Below are 22,375 nucleotides of genomic sequence, written 5' to 3' on the forward strand. Positions count from 1 at the left end.
TTCAGCTGTCTAAAAAATAGGTGGCCAGAAAAGAATATCTATCAATTGAGGAGAGATGAGTAGTCTCCACCTTAGAAGAGAGAAAACTTGAAAGACTCCTAGACTAGGAATACCCTCAAAACAGCACCTAGGTCATTGTTTTCTTATGCCATGCAGCATTGTCATACACTTATTGCACCAGGATGCCTAGAAGTCTAAAATTAGGAAGAGACCTAATGGCTAGACCTAGCCATAGCTAAATCTTCCCAGTGTCCAGCAGGTAGCAAAGAAGGGAAGAAAGGGACCTTTCTGTGGACCTTACCGGCATCCCCTGCAGAGATAGCTTTCGACAGCAAAAGTTGTAGGAGATAAATCTCACTCCAAATATGATCACATAGAACAACTTACAGACAATCTCTTAAGGACTAACCCATCACTGATATCTGTACAAAGTTGTTGGTGCTGGAGAGTACCTCTTCTCCTGATTCATCCCTCAAGTATCAGCAAGTATATGGCTCAGCCTTGTTTTCTGAACTGTGAATTCCAGCCTGCCCAGGAAAACCCTCATGAAGATCTGTTCCCTTCTGGGGATGATGAATTGGTACCCACAGGCATTCTAACCTAGCAGTGGGGAAGAGATGAGGATGATATATTCCTATGTGATGTAGAGCATGTAGATGTTATGAGGGTTCCAAGGAGAGCACTGGAGTGGGTACAGGGCCTGACAGAAAAGTCATGGTTTCATTAGCCATTTACAAAAGATCTATAAAACCTTAGACCTTGCCCTAAATTGGACACTGATTATTGATATTTCATTAGTGTCAAAAGTTTGTCCATTAGAGTAGATTAGAGAGGAGGACTTCTGAGTCTCATTTCCCCTTCTTGTCTACCCCATCAGACCCCATGCTCCCTTCTGAGTCCTGAAATGGCAACCCTTGAGATCTGGGCCCATACCATTTACTCCAACTCAAATCCCATCTCAGATGAGGGAAAATCAGTTGGAGAGGAGAGGAGAGGGGCGGGAAGGGGAGGGGAGGTAGCCTCTTGGGCAAGCCTGATTTACACCAGCTGAGGAACAGATCCATCCAGAGCCCGAGCTCAGTGCAGCCATGACTGTGGGAATTGGTTAGGTGTTCTCTGCTTCACCACAGTTCCGCTCTGTCTTCAGGGACTATGCTGCTGCAGGCATAGTTGTGGAAGGGGCTAATGTGTGCACAAGGCTTCAAGCAAGCCTAAGCAGCTGGGCTGACACACAGCATGTGGTGCAACCTGGCGTTCAGAGGGGAAGTTAGCACTTTTGAGCTTTCTTGTTCATGCTGAGGGCAGGCTGCAGAGCTCTTCCCCATTTACCCAGGATGATTTATACCCTCTGGTGCTGAAGCAGAAAGTTTTGATCTCTACAATGATCCCATGCTGGGAGTCCCTTCTTCCATCTGCTCTTCCTTTGGGAATGAATTATGGCCTAAGGGATCTGATCCCAGGGATGTTTTCTGTGATCCAGTCCCCCCCCCCCCCCCCGCCGCCTTTTCCCTCTCCAAGAAATCGGTCCTCTACAGATGCAAGCCAGCATATCTTGGCAGTGCAGATATTTGTTATCCCTGAACACCCAGCATCTAGAGGGACAAGGAACTGATGTGCCTGTGTGCCCTCCCCCTTCTGGCAGGTCCCACGGTTCAGAGATAAATGCCCAAGGTGCAGTGGTGTACCACAAAGGAGTCTGAATTTCAGATGAAAGTAAGAACCGGATTTAATGATAACATGGTGGAGTTACATGTGTGGTGGAGCAGATGCACACACACATGCACAAACACACACGAACACATTCTCCAGGATGGAGGATATCTTTTGATGAAACCCACACCACAAAGATACAACACCCAGATTTAATCAGAGAGATGTGAGACGTTTGAAGGCACAGAGGAGAGAAGCAGGCCAAGTAATTTCAGTTCAGCATTCACCACTGTTGTCTTTTGGGGACACTGAAACAGGCAAGAGGGAATTAGGCAAGGTCCTAGGGAATGGATTGCCTTTACTAAATAGGGCAAAAAGCCTTTGGGGATGTTTCTTCTGCTTCATATTGTTATTCCATCCCGAATCCCTCCTCCAGATCTGCAAAGAAAGGAGCAACAGCATCTGAAATTGCTTTCTTTAGTCTCAGACCTCTAAAGGAGACAAGTTTGGGGGCCAAATGAGGAAGGATGGTAAAGAGAGATCCTGTTCAAATTCTCTGACCAGAACATTCCCCCCAAAACGCTTTGAACAAGTGTTTTTTGTTTTTTGTTTTTTGTTTTTTTTTCCTTTCAAAGGAATGTGAAATAACAAAAAGTGGATCATTTTTGGAAAAGAAAATAAAGTCCCAGGATTATAAGAATCAGTGTGTCCTGATGAAAATATAGCATTTACCTCTTCTCTTCATCAGGCAGTGGGAGAAGAAAAAGATGAGGCCATTGATGGTAAAGAATGAGCCACCCACAGCAATCTCTCGGATCCAGCTGATTTTCTGGCCTGCGTGGATGAGGAGAAATCAATGGTGATTTAATCATTGTGCAATATTCCCCTCCTCCCCAGTAGAGAAAGTTAATCCTACCACAACCAAAAAACATCTATAGCTTCTATTCCACCCACATATCAGAGGGAATGAGGTTATGCTCCCTCCAGATCTTCTACCGCAAATTCCCAGAACAGAAACTTTGAGAATGGGTGTGAGAGTCAGTGGAGCTCCAGATTCTGAAAACGTATCAGCCAGTAGCTGTATGGTCCTACAAATAAGAAGCTAAACTGTGTTGGCTACCCTACCATACACTTTTAATCTTCTGTACTGGTCCTTGGGAGATTGGTTAGCAAGTAATCCTCTTTGAAAGCTTCGGTGCATGTCCCCTTCGGGAAAGCTGCATCACAGCTGTGATCTTATCAGAAAAGCCTTATAAGATGATGAGAAACTCTTTTCATGGAGATTTTCCCATTATATCCCATTATTTTGGTAGATAAACACATGGAGGGGTATGGCAATGAACTCATTTAGTGATGGATAGAAACACTGAGACAAGAAGAGGTAGATGTTCATATCACAGGAGGGGATGGAGATGAGATCCATGAATGACTTCATAGACAAGTGCATGGAGATGAATTAACTGATGATAGAGCAGGAGTTATTGGACCCCCCTAGTGTGCAAGTTTTTAAGAACTCACTTTTCACATAGACATGGACCCAGTGACTCCTCTCTGAGCGAACAGGACGTGTAGACCAAAATACAAAATAGGCACAACTGTAAAACCCAGAGACCTCCTTTCCAGTGATACTGAGGTTGTAGCTGTAGTTTTTAATGTCTGATACTGGGATAGAGATTGCAAGTCCAAAGTCCCCATAGTACTGGATTTCTCTAACATAGTCTGCAGATGACGGGACAGAGCAGAGTAGCTTGACATAGTCCCCGGATATGTAGACCTCTTGCTGAGGTTCTAGGGACAAAGTTGGAGCCATGGGAGCATCTGCAAAAAAAAATTTTTTAAATAAAGAAAACAAAAAACAAAAAACCCTGCTAGCTATTGACACCAGACCCTGGGCAGATGAAGCCCCCCACAAAATCCATGTATGATGAAGGAAATAGAAAGGATATTAATTCTTAGTTCACACATTATTGGGATGAATATACATCCTTTAACCACAAAAAACCTTTTTTGGGGGGGAAGTCATTCTTGGCTCTTTTTTCTATGCCGTTCTTGAACCATGAGCCACAGAAAACAGTCCCACAAGTTTCAGAGACAGTAACTCAGATCAGCTTACCAGGCTTCACTGAGGTACAGAAAATATGTATCTTTATATAGCCTGTGTGGGAAGGCATATGATACACTTACAACCCCAATGAAAGCATTGTGGTTGATAGGTGTTAAAAGACCTCTTGGAGTGGCACAATTTCTGAAGTCACTGTTATGCAGCCTTATTCCTGCTTTCTGGAAAAAATCCAGTAGCATGTAAAGACATTATGAGAAGTCATGGACTACAGTCAGAGCAACTTCATTTTGGATTGGCAGCCAAATGATGGGGCCACTCTACAAGCTCATGGTCTAATGGGAGATGTGCAGTGAATGGGGGTGATGGTACCAAAGTCATATCCACAAGAGAAACATACCCTGCACCTTAACTGAAAGAGGAAGGCTCCTATTGGAAGAGATTTTTTGTCCGGAATCCTCCACCCAGTACATGCAAGTGTATTCTCCATTGGATGCTTTTGTAGCTGTGAGTTGGAACCAGGCAGTTGTGTGGTGATAGGGTGCTCTCCAGTAGATTTGGTCCCCACTTTGGTTGAAGAAACAAAAGCCACCTAGTGTCTTCTTTGTTGGAGCCAAGCATGTCAAAGCTACACGCTCCCCTTCATAGTATACATCATAACTGGGGTCTGTGGAGAGGGTAGGGACTGGCAAAGGGTCTGGAAAAGAAAGCAAGGATTTAGAGAATGGGAGGAAACCCTCAGAGAGGAAAAAAGATGATGAGACACGCCCCTTTTTCTCCATCTTACCAGATGCAACTCAATCCCACCTTGTTGCTGAAGGCTCACTTTCCAGTTGGACATCTTATGACAGGTAAAAATGTACTTACCTGCAGATAATGCATCAAACAGGAACACCGGGAGGAAGGCTGCAAGAGATGGACATTGAGAGCTTTGAGAAGGCAAGACAGAGGAGGCTACTAAAAGGAGAGGAAGAAAGTCACTCACACATCAGATGCAGAAGGAAAGAGAGCACCATACTGAGCAAAACTCTCCCAGAGAACAAAGCTGGGCACCAGGCCAGGCTGTATTTCAGGACCCATGAAGTCCTGCCCCCTTTGGCATTCAGTCAGGCAGGATACGCCTCCCCAGTGCCACATGTTCATACTGTTTATGGTTAATTTCTATGCAGCCATGAGATGGAAGATCAAGATAGATGACAGAGCAAAGCCAAGAAACAAAGTCCACTACACAACAGTCACACTATAGATTTTGGAGAGGGCATGACAAATTCAGGATGCGATACTGCCCTCTCATACCATGCGCCTTGTGACTATTTCTCTCTGGATGGATGTCTGCCTCATCCAGAGGTAGGTACTGTGCTTGTCCATTTATTCTCCTAGTGACCCTATCTGGCTTGGTGAAGCTTTCCTTTCTGTCAGTATGGCAATAATCACTAGCAATTTTATATATTAATGACCAGCCTTTCATTCTACAGCCACTCATCTATCCATATACATACCCATCCACCTACATCTTCGTGTCCATCTATCCCCCTGGATTACTACGCAGCTACACTTATTCATCTGTACTACTCAGTTTCTGCTGCTTTCTGCTTTTGGTTCAGTGTTTCTGAACACAGACTCACATATCCACTAGTGCAGGTACATGCAGATACTGAATTTGTGAAGACCACTAAGTCAACATGGTTCTCTAGCCAAAACCACCCAAACTATAACCTGAAATGTCCTAAAATTCCACCTATCTAGGCAATGAAAAAAGTGTTGCACCTGCAAATGTGGTCACCTTGCGGTTGATCAACCACCTGTGGATTCAACCTGTGGGTCAACCTCGGAATACATTTCTATCATATGTCTAACATCTTCTAAAGACCTTCAACCAGTGGCCAACCACTTCAGAAAATTCTGCACTGAAGGCACCTGTTCCTTCAAAACCCAGCTATTAACACTTGAGTGTCTTTATTCTATGTTCAGGCTACTAATCCTTGATGCAGTAAAGTGGGATTCATTCAGATTCAAGCTGAGAAAAGAAATTCAAGTGCCTAAATGAATGCTCAGTGCCATTTTCAGCATGCTCAGAGATGTTGAACAGAAATGGATGATACAGCAGCCTTCAGAGATGATGAACTACATTAACTACTAGAAGCAAAAATTACATTACTAGGAGGAAGCAAAAGAGCTTATTTGCAAAAATAGATCAAAAGGGCTTGTTTCAGGAAGGACAGGTGATTTCTGACTGTTGTTTTAACTGCAGAAAATTGAAAAGAATTTAGGCATCAGTTTTGATGAACCTGCAGAAATTCCATATGCTGATGAAGCCTCCCCAGTAAAACCAGATACAAAACTCAGCATGCCCCTGAATTTATCTTTCAGCTACATGTAACATGTGTTGAACAAGATTATTTCTTCTGTTAGAAGTGACTTTCTGATTGCTGGGCAATTGATTGATATCAGCACTGAGAAATTATATCTTGAGTAAAGAAATGGTGCTGACGTGCTCCTTAAGGGATTAGGAAGGAAGTGAGATCACATGGGTTTTAACAGGGGAGGAAAGGCTCATTGAGCTGGGGTATAAAATACCTTGAGGTCAGGGTCTAATTGCCAGCTCTGAGAGGTAATGGGATTGACTGGATTACAGCTGATAAGGGTCTTAGGAGCCAAGATACTGAGGTTCTCTCCCCAGGCCTGGGAGAGGAAAACCATTGCATCAACACAGCACAAGATATTTGTGTATGACTCCCCCCCCCCCCCCCCCCCGCCGCCTGAGAAGAAACAAGGCTAACTCTGATCTGATATTTACCTCCAGAATCAGTTGGATGTGTGCTCATGATCACAATTCTCTGAATTCCCTTTGGATTTGCACTCAGATTTTCTCTGGCCCTGGTTAACCCCTCCCCTCATCTCTGTTCTCTCTATTCATAAATAATGATCTGAACCCAACGTATCCCATCCCCCATCCCCCCCGAAATATATAAACAAGTGTCTCAAGTCATTCAGATGCAACTGGAGGTTTATAAGCACTGGCCTTTGATACCCTGCTTAAAAAAAAAAAGAAACAGAAAAACAAACAAACAAACTTTTGATGACTTCTTCTCAACTAAATTTCCAAGAGATCTGTTGGGGACCACAAAGCAAAATAGAAGAGAAACTCATCAGTCCTCTCTGTGTTTTTGGTTTGGTTTGGTTTGGTTTGGCTTGTTTGTTTGTTTCTCCCTACTAAGATTAAAAAACAAACAAACAAACAAACCAACAAACCTTCCAGTTACTAAACACTAACAGCCTCTTTGTTTAATCCTATGGCACTGGTGTGAGCTCCCAGAAGTCATGGAGCTGTCAGTATCTCCATCTCCATCTGTCTCTTAATGCAGAGAGGGCAGCACCTCCTGAAACTGTTGGCTTCTCCCTTTATTCTCCCTGGAAAAGCAGTTTAGACTTGAACAACTTGGGGGTGAGTGCCTTAATTTTGGCATTGACTTCCTGTTATAGATACCCTAGAGATTTATCTGGCCTGAGTTTTGGTGTGTTGATCCGGAAGCAGATATCTATATTTCATCCCCTGAATCACTTTCAGCTCCCTTCCTGGCATCTGAAATAGCCTTAGATCTATGTCTAGACATGGGAAGTGCTTCACAAAAGCAGAAATAAGGCCCCACCCTGCTTCTCCCAGCTCCTTTTATGTACATGTTGACATGTGCATGCTCTGTGCTCCTGGGGCGGGGGGAGGGGGAACCTTCTCAGGACTATCCTATGACACCATCCAAGGTTAGATGACACAAGACTACCTAGCAACTGCTGATCACATGAAAACACAGTCTAATCAAACGCTGACTTGTCATAGACCCTGGGTCTCTGTGGAAATAATTCTGGAAGTATCAGGAGTGAGGAGGTTAGGAAGAGGCAGCAGTGAGGGGACAGGTCCTGGGCTCAGCAGTATGAGCACGGCGTTCGACTATTGACATGAATGGTGCAGTTGGATGATGTGTTTTTCCTGTTGTAAGTCAGAGGCAGCAGATCTAATCATTTGCTTTCTGCTGAAAAAAAAGTCTTCTGCATGTGGCCAGGTAAATGTAGTGTCCTTTATTGAACAGGGTGAGATACATAGAGGAAGAGGATGTGTGTGTTTGCATGTATCTCCTTCCTTTTTTACCTCCACTGATGAGACTGAAAAGTTACTGCCTGAAAGGATGTGACATGGATGCTGAGCAGTTTAAGTCCTGGAGCACAGTGTTGTCCAAGGTGGGTCTTTCTCAGATAGATCGTCTCTCTGTTTCATCTGTCACAGACTAATCTGATCCTCAAACCATAAACCAGACAGGGAAAGAAAGCAGAATGACTGGTAAGATCTGATCTGATAAGTTTCTACATCAGAAATAAAATGGCAGAGCTATTATTTAACAGTCAGATCCATTTGCCACAGGTAAGATCATGTGTTGGAAGCCTTTCCAACTCCACCATAGCAAAGAGTTTTGAGCTAGCTCCTGCAGCCATTCTCCCTCTCCAGAGAACACCAGTACCCTGCTAACAGACCCTCTTGTACTAACCAACCAGATCCCACAGCAGCAAGAAATAAATTCTGGAGATTGAACGAGCACAACCTCTGCCCATTGAAACAAGGGCCTTAATGATTGCAGACATTCTCATTGCACTGCTCAAGAAGTTTCTCACCCTTTGGGACTGCAATACCCATTGTTTCTTGCAGGATCAGTTAGTCTCAGGGTGCTCCTTCCGCTTCAGGTCACCAGAATGTCAATGCAATAAAAATAATGTATTGATCATTGTACCTGTTTTTTTTTCTTTCCCCCCAAGTTAATAAACAGCTCCTTAGAAAGACATAAATGCATAGAATTATCTGCAGACAGATAGAGGACCTAGCTAAACCCAGAAAAATCAACCTTGAATGTCCATTTCACAACATCACTTCTTGGTTAAAAAGGGATAATAATATGATCTAAATTACCATCTTCTAGTGCTGAATAAGAGCTTGTCTCTCCCCAGCCAGTGTTCAACCTCAGCTACATTTATCCCTGTCCCCACTTTTATTCTGTAACAGAATTCCCTATTTAATAGGATATATATCGTGATAGAGTTAACTGTTCATGTGGTTCTTTATGTTTTTTTCAATCTCTTCCTCTCTCTCTTTGTCCCCAGACATTCTGGCTTATAAATTCCACTTGACATTGTTCCTCCCTTGCCTGTGGTTTTGTTCCCTGCCACCACTGTCTCAATGTGATTCTTTGTGGATAGGATCTCTCTCTTTTTTTGGGGGGGGGTAGGGACAGGGGAGATGCATATTCCCCTCTCCCCTCCAGTCAGTCCCCCCCTGCCAATCAAACTTCATTCCCTGGGGACAAGAGCCATTCCCTGATAGAGTTTCCTATTTATCATTAGCCATTAAGAAGTTGGATGATCAGTGAAAACTAGCCTTTCTGTTTCCTCCTGTGCTCAGCTGGGAAAGAAAAACAGCACTGGGAAAGAATATGTTCAACTCACTTGCTGTGGTTCCTTTGGAATAAGCAAATTGTAATCATGATCTACACATCTCAGAAAAGGCCTTAACTGTGCTATAATAAATCCAGTCTTCAGATTCTAACAAAGATTAATTTTATTGCCTATATCTTTTCTGCTACAGGATTTCTCGGTCTAACATTATAATATTATAATATGCTTGAGCCATTTCCATAAAGTTTCCTTCTGGGTCAGCTTGGCCAGTACTTCTCCAAGGCCTTGGAGCTGAAAAAGAAACAGAGCAGAAGTTGGGAGAAACTTTGGTGAGTTTATCAAGAGTGTGCAGATCCTGCTCTCTCCTTTCTCTGCCTTCCTATTTTCTTACAACGGTACTATCCAAAAGCAGAAAATATTTCAGCCAAAGCCATGACAAAGCTAGTTATAAGTAGTATATCATGTAACCAACAGATCGTCATCCTCAAGAAAAGATTCACTGTGGAATTCATCCTAAGAATAGGAAAATGGGTTCCCGAAACCATCACCAAGGGAGTTGAAAAGGGAAATTTTCCATAACTCAGTCTTTTTTATTTCTTTCAGTCCTTCTCTATGCATGCCCTCAGAGAGTCTGGCTGCCAGGAAGTATGTTATCTCAGAGATGTAAGATAAAATGTTGCCTTCCTTCAAATATTCCATATCATAATAATTCTATACTTTTAATATTCTTACCTAAAATACAGACAGGCACAGGCTGGTTCCAGTTTCGTGAGATACACCTCCCAGTCATTTGCTCCTCATGCTCACAGCTAAATACACCAGTTGGCTGGTATTTGCCTACGGGACTGGGAGCACAGCCAGAGCCCTCAGACTGGCTCCATTCCCCCAGTACTGATCTCAGACCCCACGTTACCAATCTTAGCTCTGTCCATGCAGAAGTGAAATGCCCTCTTTCAGACATTCCCAGGGGATGAGCAGTGGCTGGCTAGCACTGAGATCCCTGATATGGGATCCACAGTGATGGAAGGCTGAGGAGGCTTTGCTGGGAGCAGTAGTGAAGAAAGATGGGATAAAAGGTCAAAGTTGATGTTCCTACCTGAAATTTGACCCTCATTTAGCATGTGGAAGAGAAGATACAAAGGAAAGGTGGACTGCAAAAAGCTCAAAGTTCAGGGTATAGAAAGAGGGAATTATTTCCCTCACTCCATATTTCCCATTCCCCAGGAGTCACTTCAACTCCTGCTTAATTGGTGTTACCTTTGTTCATCACTAAATGAGCAGGTCAATCTCATCTTTTTCTTCTTCAGGAAGGTGTTATGGATTGGCTCAAGAGACATTTTATTTCTCCAGTGGAGCTGGAAAATCGAAAATAGAGAAGCGAGAAGAGGAATCAATGCATTTCAACAAAGTAAATCCACAGCTCCAGGATTCTCAACACTTCATGAGCCATTGGCTTAGAGGAATTTGAAATGGAGAGGTATTAATGTGACTAGCCAGTATAAGCAGTAGGTAGGTTTCTACAATGAATATCATCATACGTGAGCACTCTTTAATTAATAACCTTGTCCAGAAGCAAACAAAAGTAAAGATTAATGGGGGCATGGGGGAGTGCGGGGGGGGACAAAACAAAACAAAACATAGAGCTCCAAACTTCTAAAAAAAAAAAACCACCAAAAAAACACTGTTCTGTCTTTTCTGGCATTTCTACCCACTGAACAGCAGAAGAAAGAGCAACTTGCCACAGAGACATAGATAATGTTGCTCTTCTCAGATATGAGCTCTTAGTCAGCTTCCATAGGTGTAAACACACATCTGTATGATATTTCAAACTCCATCTGATTGTGCTCTGTAACTTTCCTCTGCCATCATCAGTGCTAATTATTGTAAAGCTCTGTTACAATGATTGTTAAAAGCTCATTATCTTGGTACCTTTCCCAGCCCAGGAGCTAAGCACCTTAGGTGACATACTCTCCTAGGAGAAGCACAGGAGCATGTGGTGGATCTAGAGCAAGAGAAAAAGGTTGGGACAGAGGGAAATGCCCCATCAGGGGAGGTGAAGAGCAACACACAGTCACCTATGATATGATTCAGAGCACTCCTAGCCCATGGGGAAGGAGTGCTCATATGCGCTTGGGGATTATCTACCCTATCATACTCTGCAGGAGATGGAAATCCTAAACCCAGTTCCAGTTGCAAGCAAATGTTTCAGATGGGCTGCAGGGCCCACATATAAATCAACGGTGGGATTTTTAGATACTTGTGGATATCCAGGAAAGGAGTATGAGGCATGACTGTGATGTTGGACTTCTAGGAAACCCACACCAAGCATCAGACAAAGCCTAGGGGGCACCAAATATCACTAGATACCCATGTTTGGATAAAAGAAACCAGAACACTGCCTTCACTGAACACCAGATGGGTAGGCGAGTATCCCCATGGGAGCTAGGAGCTGAAGGTCACTTTGTATGTCAGGGGATCTTGGATCAGCCTCCGCACCAGGAGCAGTTAGTGGGGTTGGTAAATAAAAAGCATGGGATACAGATGATCAGTTTTCATGCTGGAATGGTCCCTCGAAACCCACAGGAATATCTGCGGACATAGCAAGTGCCACTGGATCTGTAGGTTTTGGTAAGAATGTCCTGCCCTTGGTCTGGGCTCAGAGAGGGAGAGACTGTTGTTTATTAGCAGCAAAAAGAGAAATTAATGACTGCAGAAGCTATGTCTGTAACGTCAAGGCTAAAAAAACCCTTTTTTTTTGGTGTGTTGGTCCTACGCTTTTGGAAACAGAGCTGTGTTCTCCTTTGGAGAGCTATCACTAGCCCAGTATCTGACTGGCATACAGCATGAACTCCTACATAGGTGCCTTTGAAAAAGACCTGGGAGGATATCTTAAAAATCATGGCTCAACCTGCTATCCATGGAAAAACCTTTCTGCGGGATTTACCCTATTTGTACTGAAAACCTCTCTTCTTTCAGCTGTCCCTCTGCTCCACATCTCTAGTCACTCCCTTCAAATTAGACTCCTAAAGTAGTTAAATGAGATTGGAGGAAACAAGGGAGAGGAAAGGGGCCATAGGTAGTACTGAATGTCAGAGGAGTTGACAAATGTGAAACACAGGAAGAAATCTTCTCTTATTTACTCTATAACAACCATGACGGGAGAACAGGACTATTATCCAGGGTGTGGAACCTCTCCATTGATGGTTGCAAGCTGAATCCAAATTCCCAGCCCTGTTAAATGGCTTTTTTTCCCTTTTTTTTTTCACTAACACACCAGAACAGTGGCTTAGGCACCAAAGACACTTAAATGGCCAAGCTTTTCCTGTTATGACTGCCTTCAGCATCACTTCTTTGCTAAAGGAAAGGGATTGGATCAACATGCCTTGGTAACAGTACTCCTCTGACGAGACCTCATGTGGCTATAAAATAGCCTGAGCTGACTGATTCAAAGGGAAATGTCCATTTGAGTTACATAGTCCCCAACTCTTTTGTGAGATCCCAGCAGCAAAGCCAGGGAATAAACAAGAAAGGAATGAATCCTCTCATGTGACATGCCACCTTTATAGAGATAGAGACAGCTAGGAAGGAATTTACTCCACATCTTTTCTGGCAGCATCATTTATTCAGATAACTCCATACCCCACATTAATGCTGTGCACTCCTGTGCAATTATTACAGGAAAAAACTGCCCAGTATCATATGTGTACATTTATTACAGTCTTAATTAACGTGATTCATCTAATTCTCCCCAGAGCCTGTTCCTCTGTACAAGCAAGCAAGCAACAACAACAACAACAACAATCAGTATTAAAGCATTCCTGGGCATTTCCAAGTCATATTTTAGAAATTTATAAGTTAATCTTAGGGGTCTCCAGGATGATTACTGCAGTTATTAAAAATAAATAAATAAATAAACAAGTCTCTATTTTTATGGATGCTGTATGTACAAATGTCCCTCTTACAGAGAGAAAGTCATAGTCTGCTACAGCCACATTATATCTCTTTTGGACCACTGGCTTGTAAAGGACATGAATTCTCTCCTAACTCCTCCCTCTTACCTGCAGGTACTATCTCTCGTTGTTGCTGTTGTCCTGACCAGTGCTTATGTGCTGAAGATGGCTCACTTTTCTGATGGTACCATTACACACATTTCACAAGGAAAGGAGGTTTGTTTAAAGAAGCCAAATTTTCCAGGAATGCTTCAGGAGAAGATGCCATACTTTGCAGAATTACAACAAAGCAATGATTTTTGTATCCAGCTGCTGGGAAGAACAATGGGTAGGTTAGTCCAAGAAGCACAGCTGCTCCTGCTGTGAAAAATGAGCATTCATCTATAATGCTCAGGTTGCCTGCAGTCAATCCTCTTTCACAATTATCTCCCATCCACCATAGCCAGGGAGCTCCATTGAAGTAGGCATTACCTGAGAGCCTAAGGGTGCTGCAAATTCCATGGCATGGAGGAACCAGAGAGAAAGACAGCAGGGATGTCTTTGGTCTTACTCAGTTTGGAAAATGAGAGCTATGTGGGGTATTTTCAGAAGAAGAATTCTCCTCACGTATTTATTTTTTTCTGCCCAGTGTTGGTCACCACTTCACTTTACACCACCTCATCCTGTGCTATACTTCATTTTGCATGGATCTTTCTTGAACTTTGTGAAATTCACAGATGTGTAAGCTATTTCTCAGTCCTGGTGAGGGAGGGGGGAAAGAGAGAGAGAAAAGAAAAAAGGGAGCAGATAGGTGACTAACTCATCATTTCCCAGCCCTTTCCTCTGCAGAGAATTGTGAAACTCCTTTTGTAATCAGGAAATAGAATGGAGATGCAGGAAGGCTGTATTTCTATTTAAACTCCTCCTTGATTCCCAAGACATAGCCTACCTCCTGTGTAAATATATCACCAGATATAAAAAAACAGAGAGCTGTGGAGAAAAGTTTTCTTCAGAAGAGTTGGACTGGGAAATATCTATAGTGTTTGAACCTTTGGTCCCGTTATTTCCACCTGACTTTACCTGTATAACTGCATTCTGGGCTCCCTTTCTTCTTTGTGGCTATGCAGAGGGTCATCTCCAGAAACCCAGTAACATTGGATCCTCCTCACTGAACTTCGTCTCCCCTGAGTCTACGAAGAGACAAGCAGCTTGTACATGGAAAATATTTAACTCAAGAATCTCCTTATAGTCAGTGAATGAACTCAAGTTCTATATTCTAATCATGGTAGACGTTACCTCCTGTATCTGCCCCCTTCCAGGACTCCCAATATCAGTTCCAAAACTACAGTAGGTGTGATTCATTTCTGCATCACTTTCCATAGCTTTACTATGGCTGGTGTTTTCAGAAATTACCAGAGCTGAAAAAGAACAAGATGGAAACAGAGCTATAGTGGAGACATGCACAAGAATCATCTTACAGGAACAACTTTACAATTTACAGAGGTCTTCAGGGACATGATTTTTCCAAACTCATTTTCAACACCTGCCTTAGGCTGGGATGGTTCTCCATGAATATCACAGATGTCCAGTTTGTAAGCAGATTGGTCCATTTTTCCTCGGCTTGAGTTGGCCAGGAGAATTCCTCCTGCCATTCCCTTGCTATTGTGTAGGGGTGAGGGCACTTGGGGCAGCTGACTCATTTCGCAGGAGTGGAAAACCCCCACAAGACAGTGCCATACTGCCTGGATGCCTAGGACAGAGCTAATTCCCAGCTAGTGTCTGGGATAGGCATGTCCAATGGAAATCACTCCAAAGATAAGAAGAAAAAGTTGGAGGGTGGAACAACCCCTGAAAAATAAACCCCTGAAATACCAGAGACCAGAAGCATGAAAAGCCTTTAAAGCTCTTTTCAAATAAGGGGTGCATGGGGTTTAGGGCCTCTGGCAAAGCCAGGCTGTAGCACCTGAAAAGGGACAGTACATGGGAGAAGTAGCAAAATAGACTTTTTGCTCTACAAATTTTTACTGTGTGCTCCTGTTGCTCTTGGTTTTGTGAAAGGATCTCAGCTGATCATGAGACATGCAAGTATTTTTGTGTTAATCTTTTTCTGTATTGTTTTTCCTGAAAGCTGTGCATCCCATCTCCTCACTGCCATGAAGTCACAGACTAGAATTCAGGCATCAATGTATAACCTTTGGCACCTAGATAAGGATCTTAAATGTAAAAAAACAAACAAAAAACAAACAAAAAAAAACCCCATAATAACTTCCTTCTCAAGAACTAGCATAAAATTTGGACTCCACGGGGCTACTCCTGGCAGTCAGTTTGCTGGGTCTCAAATCTATCCATTTATTTGATATCTTAATAAGATTCCAGTGTCATATATTATTAACTACTCTTTCAAAGACTTGCATAGACATTTTGAAAAGAACTAAATTTCCTGTTTATCATTTAAATCCTTTAAAATATCTATTCTCTGAGGGATAAAAATGAGAGTAGTTTATAAGCAATATTATCCAGAAGTGTTAAAAGAAATTTTATAGTGAGAAGTCTCTGATTGCTTACTTTCACTGAAATATCCAGAGTTTGGAATAAGTTGATATAGTGCTAAAAAATCAGTTAAGATTTGATTCCTATATGGTATCCAACTGATGTAAGTCTTTTTTGCCAACTGTGGAGTTATACCAGTTTGTGATAGTTGAACCATCCCATGATGTTATGGCAGCACCTCAGTTTCTCAGTTGTTTCAGACATCCAAGTAATGGGAGGAAAAAGGCATAGGGTCCCAGTTCCCTGAGCAGGACACTTAAAGTTGTCCTGTGAAGAACAGAGCATTGCAACTGGGGGTTCTCTACAGCAGAGAGTAACAGGGTTACCATGCATAACTGAAAATCTGCATACCTGCCTTGTGCAACAGGATCCTCTTGAATCAGAAATGTAAATCCTTCAAGCCCTTTTTAAATCTGGGATAAGTCCAACCCTTTTGGCAAGGAGACAGATTAGATGAACTCTGCAGAATTTTTATTATAACTCATGTTACTCACCTTATTCTAACACTGACTGCAGTGGGGCCCTAGTTTCTCCACTTGTCACCTGAGGATAAAGGTATTTTGTTTGCAAAACTCATGTGGGCAGATGGATGCTGAACTATTCCAGGAGAACAGATGTTTGTCAAAAGGGCAGCCCCTCCAAGTTTAAGCAATCTTTTTTTTGTTACTTGTCATTGTATCTCTTGTAAGAACCCCCAGAAAAGGATGCTGTTGTATAGTTGAAATTCAGCCATTAGAAGCTGACATGTATTTTGGAATTCAAACCTTCTAGTAAGAACTGGGAATTAAACTCCTAAATTCAGAAAATGAGAAATGTGTCTGAAAATTTCAGAGGAATGCTTGTGAAAAGTGCCCAAGACATTTAAAAAATGGAATCTCCATGAAAATTTGCCTTTTTCATCCTTTAGATTCCTTCCAAAACTTCAGCTCTGAGGCAGGCTTTTCAAACACATATGTTTGCTAACACTTTAATCCTCATGAACCATGACTGCAGTTAACATGACTGGCATATTAACATGAAAATAAAAGTTGGAATTTTAGCCCCTGGATGTCAAAGCTTGTGGATTTTTCCTCTTAAAATAAATATAGTCTACAAATTCTGCATTACAGTTTGGACTCTCAAAGACTCTCTCTCACACACTAGAAGTGCTTGGACAGCAAAGATCCTACTTTTTGGAACATGCTTGAGACTTTTTTTTCTGAATGAAGTACCATTTCTACTATTTTTCTCAGTACTTGTAGATGGTATTGAAATGTTTTACACTGTGGGAAACATATAGTGGGGGAGATGGTGGATAAGTTTTTTAAGCATATCAGGAAATTCTGGAGAAATGGAGATAAAAATTCCAGAAACTTCATTTTGTCCTTTCTTTCCTACTTATCACATTTATGATGGGAATAAGATTCAGTCTAAAAGCAGGGATACCCTAAAGTGATTCAGCTGCTCCCAGGGCTGACAGATTTGACCCAAGACATGGAAGAGACAGCTGGCTTTCTGAAGTGGTAGCTAGAGGGCAATTAGGATACACAGGACATCTGAATTGGCATTAAAACCTTCTGACTGGGTTTTGAGATACCAAGTGTTCCAATTTTGGGAGATTGAGAAGTATGCTGCAAGATGGGCTCATTAATTAAATACCTTTCCAGAGTGCCATAATGCTATTTACTCCTTACTGAAGACCATGTTAACATGCCTGGGTCAGGCCCCACACAAAAGGATTCAGAAGACTTTCAAAGGGGGGAAAAAGACCCGCTTTTGAAGCTGAGCTTTTGTTAATAAAAGAATCAACCTTTTTCTCTACTTTAGCAGAACTGCTTTAGTTTATTTCTACAAGAAATTCCACTCATTGGGATAGTGTTGTATCCTTAAAAGTTCCTCATCTGAAGGTCCCACACTTACAAAAGAAATAATCCCCATATATGGGCATGATGTTTGGGAAAAAGAAAAAAAAAACATTTTAGGAGCCAAAGGGTTTAAAGGCTACTATGGAGCAGGAAAGAAAGACAAAATTTCCCAAGGAACAGTCATGACTGGACTGTATCAGAACTATATGTGACAGCTCTTAAGAAAGCAAGCAAAAGATCAAAATCATTCCCAAATGCTTCTTCTTTTACAGAGAGTCAAGAAGATTCTTCCCCGGAAGTCATTGAAATTAAATCAAGAAAAGCAAAACAAAATACCAACAAAGTGAATGTGACTTTTTTGTCAAGGAATTTCTATCTCATCAGCCTTCATGTGTCTGATGGTAGGGTAGTACATGAAATGAAGGCCTCTGTTGTAACACTCAGAGGATGTACAGTACTATTAAAATCGTTGAGGTGGACCCAGGTACAGATGTGATCTACAAGACAGGATACAAAGGCTAACAAAAGGCAGGATACAAGAGCCAACAAAATACCACTAAGTACAGTGTTGTGGTCCAAACACAACCTATTTCTAGGAGAAGCATTTTGCAATTTTTATCCTTGCTTCTGCTAAGAAGCACCCCCTTGGTCACCCAGAAGGAATGAGAAGACACTCTCAGAAATATATTTAAGTGCTGAAGTAGGTAAAGTCAAGGGATATTTAAAGCAATTAATGTAGATGGCATAAACTCACTGTTTAAGTGTTCTTTTTTATTATTATTGTCTAAAAAAGGACACCTTTGTGAACTTATCCTTACATAAGACAGGGAATCAGGAAGCTTAAGTATGTATTCCTGGTGGAAGACAGCCTGAAATAACTTTTATGAAAGCAAAAAGAAATAAAAGGAAAAGCAGTGCTTTTGCCCAAAATATCTGTTCATTTCTATTGGAGGACACTTTTCCATGATACAAATCATTCAAAAAGGCTGGGAAAAAAATGTCTCAGGAATTTTTTTGTTCACTACAATTTCATATGGAAAGCTTTTCTTCTCTCCTCAAATTAATCTCAAAATTAATGAGCTACCATCTGATTCTCAGACACTGCTGACACTACTCGGACACTGCTTAAAAAAATAGAATATAATTTATAGTATCTTTCTTTATCACACTACAGAAGAGAAGGTTGAAGAACTAATAACAATGAATGCTTGCAACATTACAGATTCCTCTTGAGAAGGTTAGTTAGCTAAAGAGACAGTGAAGTTACATTATTGTGCTGGGGATTCAATAAAAATGCATGAAAATGTGTTTTATCGGAGTAGTGCCAGGAAGTGTCAAATTGCAGATATTTATGGAACACTAACTGTGACACTAAACAAGCAACAGGAAGTAAAATCCTCTGTCAGAAGACATCTTCTCTGCACTTGGCTCATTTTCCTATCCCCTTTTCCTTTATCACTGCTTCCCTTCCTGCAGCTATGTCTCTCTTTTTTTTTCTTTTCTTTTTCTTTTTTTCCCCTGCCACAGTCTCTCCCATCTTTTCTTTCTTGCTAAAACAGATATTGAAATGGAGAAAGTAAACATCCTGCCCATGGCTTTGAAAGCCCTGTGGCAAAAAGCATAGCCTTTAATATGCTCATGAATATCAAGTTATTTCTTTTCTGAGGTAGTAAACACATCGCTCATTCCCTGGAAACATGGGAGGAAAGTACACAAAGTGACAACTTAGCTTTGCATACTTTGTAAGCCTACCTGTAGTGACAGCAGCTCCCCTCCCTCTTTCCTCTGAACTTGTAAATGTTACCATGGAGTAACTCACTGGAGGCTATTCCCCAGGCTGCCTGTGCACCAGCTGAGTCCAGAACACCTCAGATTTTATCAGAAGTGGCTAAGAAATCTGCCTTTGGCTGTTTTAAATGTCAGAGAACAAAACTTGGAGAAAAATCAGGATAAATAAAAATGAAAATCACAACACAATCAAATCACAGCAGCCCAAGGCCCAAATATGGGAAAAAAGGAAGGGGAGAGGAGTAGGGGGAATATTTAAGCTAAGGTACCTGAAGAAGCACAAAGAATGATTCAACTCCTCCTGAATGAAGGGAGGTAATGAGACAGAGGCTCATAGACCCAACTGTGTTAAATGCAGACAAGAATTTGAAAGAAACATTGTTCTTCTAGGTATTGAGGAAGTGAGGCAAGAGTGGGATGAAGAAAAGCAGAAGAGAACACAGGCCAGCAACAGTTTTGACTGCACAGGTCAACTTTGTCAATAACATACATCTAAAGCACCACAGAAACCCCAGGCCCTATATATCAGTCAGGGCCTTCACTTCATCACATTGCTTCTCATTTAATGATCTCTGAAAGTCGTCTTAGACATTTTGTGCTGTTGAACTGTTGTCCTGCTTAGTTATTTGCTGTAATTTTAAGAACCGTTTTTGTTATTTGTTATCCTCAGTGCACAACAGGATGCATTTTTTTCTCATCCCTCTGCTAGGCAGAAAGAGTTACATCTCCTGACTTCTCTATCCATCATTTAAAGTCATTATGCTTTAAAATCTTTCCTCATATTACATTATTCTTTGCCAAAGTGATGCTTTACTGCTTAAGCACAGCAGCAACATTTTACAGGTTTAATTTTTAATGTGGTTTTAGCAGTTGTAATTTTCTAACGTAGATGAACAGATCTCAGCTGGCCCCAAGGTGACTCAGTTCAGCCAGAGCTGTAGTAACATTCTGATTTGCATCTTTTCAGTAGAAAAATGTATCTTTTTGGTTAAGTATATGCTACCTATGTTTTTGGTTTCTGTATTAGTTACCAAAATAAAGTTTCATTATGCCAAAGGATTGTGTGGTTTGTGCTGTGCATTTTCTTCTGAAATTTGGGTGTCAACTGTGGAAATCCATCTGTCCTATACCATGAACACTGAGATCTAGAAATCCAGCTACTGCAGCTAGATTTTCCCCTTGGCTGAATTAGTACTCTTTGGCTTTGCACAAGGAACAGAAGAGTTTCTTTAGCACATATGAAAGAATTCAGGAGTGATGATTTCTGGCTCCACTCATTTGAATACATTTTAATTATTCATCTTTTGCAAATTACCCAAGCTCAAAACTGTGAACTACAGCAAAAAAAACAGATGAGTCCAGAGATAAACCAGTTAAGAGATGGGCTGATATAAGCACGAGGAAGACCACAGATCTAACAAGAGGAGAGAACATACTGTTTATTTTCCACTCACTGATACTGGGAAGGGAACAAGAGGAAATACTGTGGGGTGGTTTGAGAGGGTGATAACATAGCAACTTGGATGGTACTCAAAAACATCCAAACCTACACATTCCCCAGCTCAATTTTCTCTCACGGTTGCATGCTGCCTACCAACTTGAAGCAGGACACTGTGGTTAAGAGTTATGATTAAGTTACACTATGAAAAGCAATCCCCCCCCAGCACTTCTGACAGAACATGTTAACCACTTCCTGGGCAGAAGCATGCAAGCTTTTTCAGATACTGTCTGAGGTATGTCTGGCTCCAGAACAATACTCTGCCAAAGGGTGCACAGCAAAGGTCTCTTTAATTAGCCTCAGGCATTTTGAGCCTTTAGACCCTAAACTGTCTTTAACCGATCCAGAAGGTGAGACATTTATATGGAAAATTCGAAGACTTTAAAAATGCTTTTTTTTTTAATCATTCCTCAACCATGATGTAAATGGGGGTAGGATAGGGTTGCTCGCTTTTTGTTTTATGCTGATTTCTTGATAAACACCCATAAACTTTTTGCATTATATTCTACAGCATGTCATTTGCTCTTATTCACGTGATGCAAACTGGGACTCTGATCTATGGGTTTCAGTGTAACACAAGGGAAAAGTGTTCTCTGAGTAGTCCTTGGTTGGCCCAGAGGGCACTGGCAGAATAAAAATCCTGCACCTTGCCATGAGCAAAGAGAAGGATCTACAAATATGCAGTTAGCAAAGGGAACAACATTGGCTGTTACAGTAATACATAAACAAGATAAAGATAGCTTTATTTTGCTAAAGCCCATCAGTAGGACTACAGGACAACAAAAGCCTCATCTCAAGTGTGATGAGATTCAGGGTGTGTGTGATGCTTCAATGCTAAAGTATTTCATACCTCTCTACACCAGTGAAAACAAAACTGGTGTGGAAATGCCCACACTAAATGACTAAAATGTCAATCACTCCATCATCTAGGCCCCATTTAGTCAAATCCAGGAAACCAGGCAGCTTTTAATGGATAACTTGAACTCTTCAGTTTTGTGGAATATGCAGGGGAGATATCCTGGATCCCTTAGCCACCTACCTGGCTTGTCTCATCTGCATGACTCAGGACCAGCCTCTTTTGCTGGTCTGGTGACCATACCTATGTCTGATCTGAGACTTTATATCAGGTCAATACATGCGAAATAAAAGGCTGTGTCCTAGCTGGCCAGAGTGGTGCTTCTGTAGCATCATGCCAAGGATGGGTACCCTTGGAAACAGTGCAACTATACTTGTATGGAGGACAACCTAGTGTATTCTGCACCTGTACTGGCCAGAGCAAGCTGTTGTCAGCTCTGTCCATCCTTCCTCTGGAAAGGAAAGAGTTAGCTTACTGCAGGACAAGACTGCCAATGCTGGCATAAACTAAATGAAGCCAAGGGAGCAAATGACCTATATACTCTCCTGTGGAGAAGGAACATCTATTTAAATCCTATGAGGAAGTCTGGCACCTAGATCACTGTCTTATAAAAAAGGAAAGTATTGCTTTTTCCCCCATGACACCTATTAGATCAACTGATTTAGGTGCAGCTGGAGTACTATTCCCAGCTGGGGCTCCGAGTACAAAAAAGGTGTTGACATATTAGAGTGAATCTAGCAGAGGTCATAAAAATCATTCATGGGC

At 41.7% G+C, this 22,375-nt stretch overlaps 1 protein-coding gene across 1 annotated transcript; it reads right to left on the reverse strand.

The window, feature by feature from the left end:
* Positions 1 to 1,710: 1,710 nt before the first annotated feature.
* LOC135325730 (uncharacterized) lies at positions 1,711 to 4,731 on the reverse strand. The gene is made up of 6 exons (XM_064503731.1): positions 4,695 to 4,731; positions 4,577 to 4,615; positions 4,110 to 4,406; positions 3,169 to 3,468; positions 2,383 to 2,484; positions 1,711 to 2,088 (listed from the first exon to the last, which is right to left on the reverse strand). The coding sequence occupies exons 1-6, from the start codon at positions 4,723 to 4,725 to the stop codon at positions 2,060 to 2,062; spliced, it is 798 nt and encodes a 265-aa protein (XP_064359801.1). The 5' UTR covers positions 4,726 to 4,731; the 3' UTR covers positions 1,711 to 2,059.
* Between the last annotated feature and the right edge of the window lie 17,644 nt (positions 4,732 to 22,375).

Source organism: Dromaius novaehollandiae, unplaced genomic scaffold (genome assembly GCF_036370855.1).
Source record: "Dromaius novaehollandiae isolate bDroNov1 unplaced genomic scaffold, bDroNov1.hap1 HAP1_SCAFFOLD_56, whole genome shotgun sequence".
Classification (NCBI taxonomy): domain Eukaryota; kingdom Metazoa; phylum Chordata; class Aves; order Casuariiformes; family Dromaiidae; genus Dromaius; species Dromaius novaehollandiae.